Source organism: Eutrigla gurnardus (genome assembly GCF_963514095.1).
Source record: "Eutrigla gurnardus genome assembly, chromosome: 14".
NCBI classification, from domain to species: Eukaryota; Metazoa; Chordata; class Actinopteri; order Perciformes; family Triglidae; genus Eutrigla; species Eutrigla gurnardus.
Window position 1 is genome coordinate 4,387,700 of NC_139937.1, and position 8,452 is coordinate 4,396,151.

The 8,452-nt window shown below is 43.3% G+C and overlaps 1 protein-coding gene across 1 annotated transcript; it reads left to right on the forward strand.

The window, feature by feature from the left end:
* Positions 1-101: 101 nt before the first annotated feature.
* Positions 102-7,883, forward strand: LOC311025108 (rano class II histocompatibility antigen, A beta chain-like). The gene is made up of 5 exons (XM_084027835.1): positions 102-227; positions 435-695; positions 2,957-3,238; positions 4,335-4,445; positions 6,579-7,883. The coding sequence occupies exons 1-5, from the start codon at positions 173-175 to the stop codon at positions 6,632-6,634; spliced, it is 765 nt and encodes a 254-aa protein (XP_083883961.1). The 5' UTR covers positions 102-172; the 3' UTR covers positions 6,635-7,883.
* The last annotated feature ends 569 nt before the right edge of the window (positions 7,884-8,452 follow it).

Below are 8,452 nucleotides of genomic sequence, written 5' to 3' on the forward strand. Positions count from 1 at the left end.
AGAGTACTTGAGTGCTTTAGATCTTCTTGTAACCGGAAGGATAAATGCCGTCATGCACACTTTATGCCACGCCTACTATAACTGTTCAGCACTCTGTTTCACTTCCTTGTGTTTTCACTTCCTCGAGTGAAATCAACTCTCTTTTTAAATATATTTTCTCTGATGTGTCACCATGCGTATTCACTTTTTTTCACTGCCAATTCTGATCCTGTTATTTTCAAGAGCAGGTAAGTAGTAATATCAAAATAGAAGCTGTTATTGTTTATTTGTGTTGCTGGTCATAACAACATTTTGACAAGATAGACAGAGCCAAGCAACTACCACAATATACATACAAAAGCTGCTACATATTATTGGAGAATGTGAGAATAGGCCACAAACAAGAAAAATGCAACTTTCTAAATGATCTAATACTTGTTGTCTTTATGTTACAGATGCTCTTTTTCTTCATGGTTTGATCCGCTGCCGGTTTACTTCCTTTGATGACGTTGTTTATGTGGAACAAGTGTACTTCAATAAGGTGCTTCTGATTCAATTCAACAGCACTTTGGGGAAATATATCGGCTACACAGAGAAATCCAAATGGATTGCAGATGACCTCAACAAAAACGCTCACATAATGAAACATACAGAAAAGAATAAAGAGAAATGCAAATCCCTCACATCATTCGTATTTGATGCCCTTTCAAAACCAGGTGAGTTTGTGTCTTGAAACTCAGGTAAGACTGCTAATTACAGTGTAAATATTTTGTATATGGGAGGTATCAATAAAATACTTAATTACTTACAACAATATAATTACTGCATGCCTGTGTATGCAATAATGTGTGAAGTAAGCAAGTTGTATATTAAGGTGCCACCCAGTTGGAACAGCGATCTCCTGTAGGACCAGGAGCAGCACCCCCAGCCCGAGGCAGCATCAGCACCCTTATCGGTCTGCTAATTTAGGGTATACATTTGACATGGCCTTCCGGAAATTCATTCCCAGCATTACACCTGACACACAGGATGTTTCAAATGTGAGCTCTACTGATTTCATCTTGCTATTGCAGCGATCCAAGATTGCGCTTCATGGCAAGTTTAACACTGCGTCAGCCGGGAAGGTGACAGAGCTGACCCACCCATGGCCAGAAGTATGGGGGGACTGGGGCCCTCCAGGCCAGCACAACCAGGAAGACTTTTATCCCCCACTTGTTGGCAGTTCTTCAACGTTCCTCCCAGCTCTGACAGATAGTGGTGATGGATAGACAGAGCTCTGACAGATAGTGGTCACTCAGACCTATTGACCTACCTGGCCCCGACAGGAGCCTTTACTCCCCATCCTCCACGTCCAACACTGGATCGATGGATACTAAGTGCTTGGATTTGGTGCTCCTCAGCCCTTTTGCCAGGGCCCCCCCCTGCTAGGGGGGTGAGACAGGCAGGCACTTTCTAACTCCCAGCTGAACCAGTTGCCTTGGCGCTAACAACCAATTACATGATGCGTCTCTCCCTACCTGGCTGGACAGGATGCTACAGAGAGGTTACATTGCAATTCAACCATCAACCACCGCCATTAAGTGCCATTCTTCAGACCTCCCTCTCTACAACTGCAGAGAGGGTGGCTCTGGAGAGAAAGTCAGTCTCTCTCCTCCTCATCGCTGCTCCCCACAGATGGATAGAGTACTCGAACCCAGTACTTGAGTAAGAGTACAAATACTACTGGTCAAAGTTTACTCTGTTACAAGTAAAAGTAGCTCAGTCAACATGGTACTTGAGTAAGAGTAAAAAAGTACTTGCTTTTAAAGGTACAAAAGTACATGCTTTTAAATGTACTTTAAGTAAAAGTAAGAGTAAATTTCAAATAAAGTGAATGGGATCACCTGCACGGTGGTGTAGTGGGTAGCACTCTCGCCTCACAGCAAGAGGGTCCTGGGTTCGATTCCCGGGTCGGCCCGGGTTCCTTCTGTGTGTAGTTTGCATCCTCCCACAGCCCAAAGACATGCAGGATGGGGATAGGTTAATTGGTGACTCTAAATTGCCCGTGAGTGTGAATGGTTGTCTCTCTCTACATGTTGGCCCTGTGATAGACTGGCGTCCTGTCCAGGGTGTACCCTGCCTTTGCCCAATGACAGCTGGGATCGGCTCCAGCCCCCCCGTGACCCTAAATACAGGATAAGCGGTAGAAAATGGATGGATGGGATCACAGGACTACAGCAGATGTTGCAGATGCAGATGTTTATTCACAATCATTGAAATTGTAACCAAATGAACCTGCACCGTCCAACTAACTCTCTATCATTGGGAACTGGAACCCCCTCAAAGACCAATGTTGTCCCTACACCACTGGTTGAGAATCACTGTTTTACAAAAAACTACATCTCTGCTTTCAATAACTCAATGTTGAGGTCACTTGTCTTTACAGGAAGGACAATACAGGAGCACAACAAACTGTCTCCCCATGTATCCTTATGGGGAGGGATTACGTATACCGCTTTTACGTAGATCCCAGTGGAGAGCCTGCACAGTGATAGGTTTCCTTCTTTGACAAACACAGCTTGTGTCCAATAGTACTTAAAAAAAGACCAGACCTGAAAGTAACAAGTACTTTTCAGCCTTTCTAGAAATTAACTTGAGTAAAAGTAAAAGGATTTGTCTTGGAAATGTATTCAAGTAAGAGTAATAAGGTCCAAAGAAATCTAATACTCAAGTAAAGTACAAATCCTCTGGATATGTACTTAAGTACAGTACTTAATTAAATTTACTCCGTTACTGTCCACCACTGCTGCTCCTTCCTCGGAGGCTTGGACAGGCTTTAGGGAGCAAGTTTTTCATTGGAACAAAATATTTACACTGTAATTTGTGGGCTATTACCAAAAGTATCACCAAAACTTTCAGCATTATTGGTACATAATATATAATAATAAGTTAAAGTTATATTATTTCATGCCAGTTTTGTTTTTGTTCTTTCCCCAAGTGGAGCCCTCCGTAAGGCTGAGGTCAGTTGAAGCAGCAGACAGCAGACATCCACACATGCTCGTCTGTGGTGTATACGGCTTTTATCCCAAACCAATCCGAGTGACTTGGCTGAGAAACGGAAAGAGGGCGACATCTGATGTGACGTCCACTGAGGAACTGCCCAATGGGAATTGGCTCTACCAGTTGCACTCCTTTCTGGAATTTACGCCCACAACTGGAGAGAAAATCACATGCATGGTGGAGCATGCCAGCCTGAAGGAGCCCAAGCTTTATGACTGGGGTAAGAGAGGGACAGGAGGTGTTCTTGGACCTTGGCCTTCTGTTGCTATCAATATAAATTTAACTTTTAATTACTTATTAATAGGGGTTTAAAGTCGACGAGATTAAAGTCGACATCACGCGAGATTAAAGTCGACGATATTTCTCGTCGCGTTAAAAATCCGTCTCGCGAGATTTGTGAGCTATACATAGCTGAGGTTTTACAGACAGCTGTTACTGACTGGGAGCTTAAAAAACCCAACCACGGCATCGCTTATTGTTACCGACAATGCACGTGATATGAACGTGGCCGTGCGCGACGCGGGATTGAAGTCGCACAACTGTTTTGCGCACACTATAAATCTTGCAACCCAAGCTGGCCTCGGTGTTCCCCACGTCGCTCGTTTACTCGGGCGGGTGAGACGTGTGACTGCTTTTTTTCATATACCGTAGTTCAGCGGCTACCGCGGTGAAAATGCCCAAGCAGAAACGGCTACAATTGCCGTCACACAAGTTAATCACGGGCACGTTGGATATGCTGGCTCGTTACCTTGAGCATCAAGCTGCCATAGCAGCATCACCAGCCCAGAGATAAGACAAAACTCCCGAAGCATTGATACACTTGACAGCTGTGATGTCAGAGATGCTGAAGATGCTGTAGTTGCAGCATGTTGTTCATGACATACTTGGTCAGGCTCCGTTTGCACTATTTGCACCCTGTATTGACAAAGTAGAACTTTGATTTGGTTTTGCACATATTTACACTTGGGAAAAATAAATATTTGATTTTATTTATTTTATTTTAACTTTTATAAATGTTAGTTTTAGTTTAAATTTGTGAAAGAAGAAGTTTATTAAAAGATCATGCTTACATCATGCATGTTAAGAGTTATAATAAAATATTTCAAAATGCATGTGCAACTCTGTTAAATTAAAGTCTGTTAGTCCAGTCATATATTTTGTCATTGTAGTTTTCTTAAAATCTCGTCTCGTCTCGTTCTCGTGAACCCAATATCGTGTCTCGTCTCGTCTCGTGAGTGGAGTGTATCGTCACACCCCTACTTATTAATGTATAATATGAAAATCTAACGTAGTGTTTGTGATAAATGTCTTTGCAGACCCGACATCTGAGTCACAGAGGAACAAAATCGCTGTTGGAACATCCGGGCTGCTGCTGGGTCTGGTGTTTTTTGTTGGTGGCCTGATTTACTACAAGAAAGACACTGCTGGTGAGAGTTCAGATCAATCACCAAATTATTTAGACTTACAGTGTTAGATAGTTAGTAGTTAGGAAAGAGAGTTTCAAGATAAATAAGCTTTAACTAAAGACTAAAGACATCTCCCCCAACCCTCAACTCGGATGGTCTTACCAGCTTTACCCCCCTCACCTCTGAAGATGTTCACGCACTTGTTACATCTAACCGTGCCACCACCTGCTCCCTCGACCCGATCCCCTCCTCTCTTCTCCAAGACATCTCACACGACATCTTGCCATTCCTCACCACCCTGATCAACTCCTCCCTCACCTCAGGTGTCATTCCAGCGGATTTTAAGACAGCTACCGTAAAAAACCCACCCTAGACGCTACTGACATCCAAAGCTACAGACCTGTATCTCTTCTTTCATTCCTCTCTAAAACCTTGGAACGTGCCGCCTACAACCGACTGTCATCCTATCTCTCGCTGAACAACCTCCTAGACCCTAATCAATCAGGATTCAGGACTGCTCACTCCACTGAGACGGCCCTCCTCACAGTGACCGAGTCCCTGCGAGACGCCAGAGCCTCGTCCCACTCCTCCGTTCTCGTTCTCCTCGACCTATCTGCTGCATTCGACACAGTCAATCACCAAATCCTCCTCTCCACTCTGGCTGAACTTGGCATAACTGACTCTGCTCTCGCCTGGTTTACATCATACCTGACAAATCGCACCTTTCAGGTCACATGGAATGGCTCTATGTCCAAACCCTGTTCTCTGGACACGGGTGTCCCTCAAGGCTCAGTATTAGGACCGCTTCTGTTCTCACTATACACCAGATCACTAGGTTCTGTTATCACATCGCATGGATTCTCCTACCATTGCTACGCAGATGACACCCAGCTGTTCCTCTCTTTTCCCCCGTCCTCTGACACTCACATTGCAACTCGCATCTCGGACTGTCTGGCTGACATCTCTGTCTGGACAACTGCACATCACCTCAAGCTTAACCTGAATAAAACCGAACTCCACTTCATCCCAGGGAAAGACTGCCCTCGCATGGACCTGTCGGTCACTGTCGAGGGCATCACAGTATTGCCGTCGTCAACTGCGAGGAACCTGGGTGTAATCCTCGATGACCAACTATCCTGCACCCCCAACATCACTGCTGTGGCCCGATCCTGCAGATTTGCCCTCTACAACATCCGCAGGATTCGGACCTTCCTCACAAAGGATGCAACGCAACTCTTGGTCCAAGCACTGGTCATCTCCCGCCTTGACTACTGCAACTCTCTCCTGGCCGGACTCCCGGCCTCTGCGATTAAACCATTGCAGCGTATCCAGAACGCTGCAGCACGCCTTATCTTCAATCTACCCAAATTCTCCCATGTGACCCCCCTCCTCCGTGACCTCCACTGGCTCCCTGTTGCAGCACGCATCCAATTCAAGACGATGACACTGGCCTTCAGGGCCATCAATGGAACGGCACCCATCTACCTTCAAACACTGGTCAAACCTCATGCCCCGAAGCGAGCACTTCACTCCTCTACTTCAGCTGGCCGGCTGGTACCACCATCGCTGAAATCAAACAAATGTCGCTCAGCAAAGTCCAGACTCTTCTCTGTTCTGGCGCCTCAGTGGTGGAACGAACTCCCGACTAATGTCAGGACAGCTGAGTCATTTGCCATTTTCCGAAAAAGGCTCAAGACTCACACCTGTTCAGACTTCACCTCGACTAGCATGACCCACTAACTCCCCCCCCCCCCCAAAAAAAATACCCTTACCTATAGCACTCTGATCATAGCACTGTTGCTCTTGAACTACTAGTTTACTCAGATGAGGACCTAACACTTGTTCTATTTTTAGCTCTTACTTTATCGGCAATGATTCGTTGTGGTTTCCTTGTTTCCTTCTTTTGACAAATGTACTTATTGTAAGTCGCTTTGGACAAAAGCGTCTGCTAAATGACCTAAATGTAAATGTAAATGTAAAGACACAAACAGAACATTATGCTTTTGATGCTGCTGTTACATTGCATCACTGTTTTTTAAGTGCAACTCATAGGCATCCCTGCATCGATGCATTGCTGCAAGAAAAGATTAACATCAAATTACCGTTACTCAAATTCAATGTGTGACTTTGTTTGTTTTTTTGTTTTTTTCCCAGTTCTAGGAAGAATGTTGGTGCCAACAGGCCCGGCCCTAACCAATCTGGAGCCCTAGGCAGGATTTTAGGTGGCGCCCCCCTTGCATCGGCAGTGTAGTGTATATACTCACAAGAAACCGAAAAGCTTTATCTTTGACCTTTTTTTTTACTTAAAGAAAGCAAATTCACAATCAGAATAGTTAACAAGATAAAAAAATTATGAATAAATAAATGAATACAAAAAATAAAATGAATATATGAAATACAATCATTTTTACATACATTCATAAATAGCCTTAAGTATAAGATCTAACTAAACACAAAATAAAACGTGTCAACAAGTTGCATAAAATAAATTAAAAATACAATATAAATAAGGCACTGCACAAAACAAGATATTAAAGGTGGGGGCAACAGGAAGACGCTTGATGCTGCTGCATTACTGGTTGGTTGTGCTGCTGAGGTGGAGGCAGCAGTGGTAGATGTGGTAGATGGAGGGGTGGGATTTAGAAACTTCAACAGTGCATCTGAAGAGAGGAGTATGTGACTCCCTTGAGTATTACAGTCTAATAATAAAAACATATGATTCCAGGAATAAAATGAAATGATATAATATAAATGAAAAACCAAAGAGATATGATGTTAACTGATATGCAAATTAGATTAGATTCAATTTATTGTCATCATTACAGTGAAATGCTGAATAGCAGAATGCAAAGTAGCAGTAATATATATGAGAATGTTATGTTATTTATGATTATCTTTGACCGAATCACAGCAGTGCTCATATTCAAAACAGCATTCTCTCTCATGTGATATTGCTTAATTAACATTAATGATGTGCACTTTAACAACTAGGCTTACAACTCTAATATATAAAGGGGTGGAAAAGACTATTACCAGCAGGGCAAACGTGAGCTAACCAGAAGGCAATAAAAATGTAAACAAATGTAAAGACCTGCTTAAAAGATCTAATACAAATGTCCCTGAGGAATGTAAGGTGGGAGTACTGTAATTACCTAACATTACATTATTACTTTCCATAACAACTTAGCCCCCTCCACAATATTAACTGACGTTAAAACAGTCAACTAACGTTAGCTATTGATTAGCAATTAGCGAATCATGTAACATTAGCTTAATGCTAAAATGCCAGGTTACTATCTGTAACAGACAAATAATTTCATGTAACGTTACCTCTGTCTTTTTCTCGTTTCTCCTCCTCTTCTTTTCTTTTTTTTCCGTCCTTGGGCACCGGACAGTTTTGGCCGTTTTGACATCTTGTGTTGATTTTTTGATGTGGTGATGACGTCCAAAAAGAATCATGATACGGGAAGGGAGGGGGCGCACCATGCGGGGGAGTGGGGGGGGGGGGGGGATGGGGGGGTTGTAATGTTGTATACAAATATTATTTCTATTAAATAGGCGTTGCTTTTCATTTTAATTAACGTGGGATTATTTCTTGTAATGGTACCAACTTTTTTTTGTTTGTTTGTTTGTTTTTTGTTTTTTTTTACCATTTGTGGCACCGATGGACGGCGCCCAAAAGTCCCAAAAGTCTTGTGACATTCATGTGTTTGCAGTTAGCAACAAGCTCCAGAGAACCACCAACAGGCGGGGTCTGCCTCCTGCTCTCATATATGGACCTCCAGCGCCACCTGCAGCCCAACATGGGACATTGGGCTGCAGGTGGGGGAACTGGGGAAATCAGAAAAGAAACCCTGCCAAAGTGATCTCCAGTAAAAAACATAGTTTGTGTAAAATAAATGTGATGCCGATCACCTCTATGTATCGAAAGACATTAGTAAATCAACCCCAAACAGCTTTATAGCAGCAGATATTCTTTGAGAAAACAATACGACCTTAAGTAACCTTGGGTTCGTGACCCCACATAT

What these genes read in the sequence shown, in the direction of transcription:
- LOC311025108 (XM_084027835.1), top strand. Translation starts at nt 173, where the DNA reads ATGCGTATTCACTTTTTTTCACTGCCAATTCTGATCCTGTTATTTTCA. An exon ending in CCTGTTATTTTCAAGAGCAG is followed by an intron (nt 228 to 434) that starts GTAAGTAGTAAT and finishes TTTATGTTACAG; the next exon opens with ATGCTCTTTTTCTTCATGGT. An exon ending in CTACAAGAAAGACACTGCTG is followed by an intron (nt 4,446 to 6,578) that starts GTGAGAGTTCAG and finishes TTTTTTTCCCAG; the next exon opens with TTCTAGGAAGAATGTTGGTG.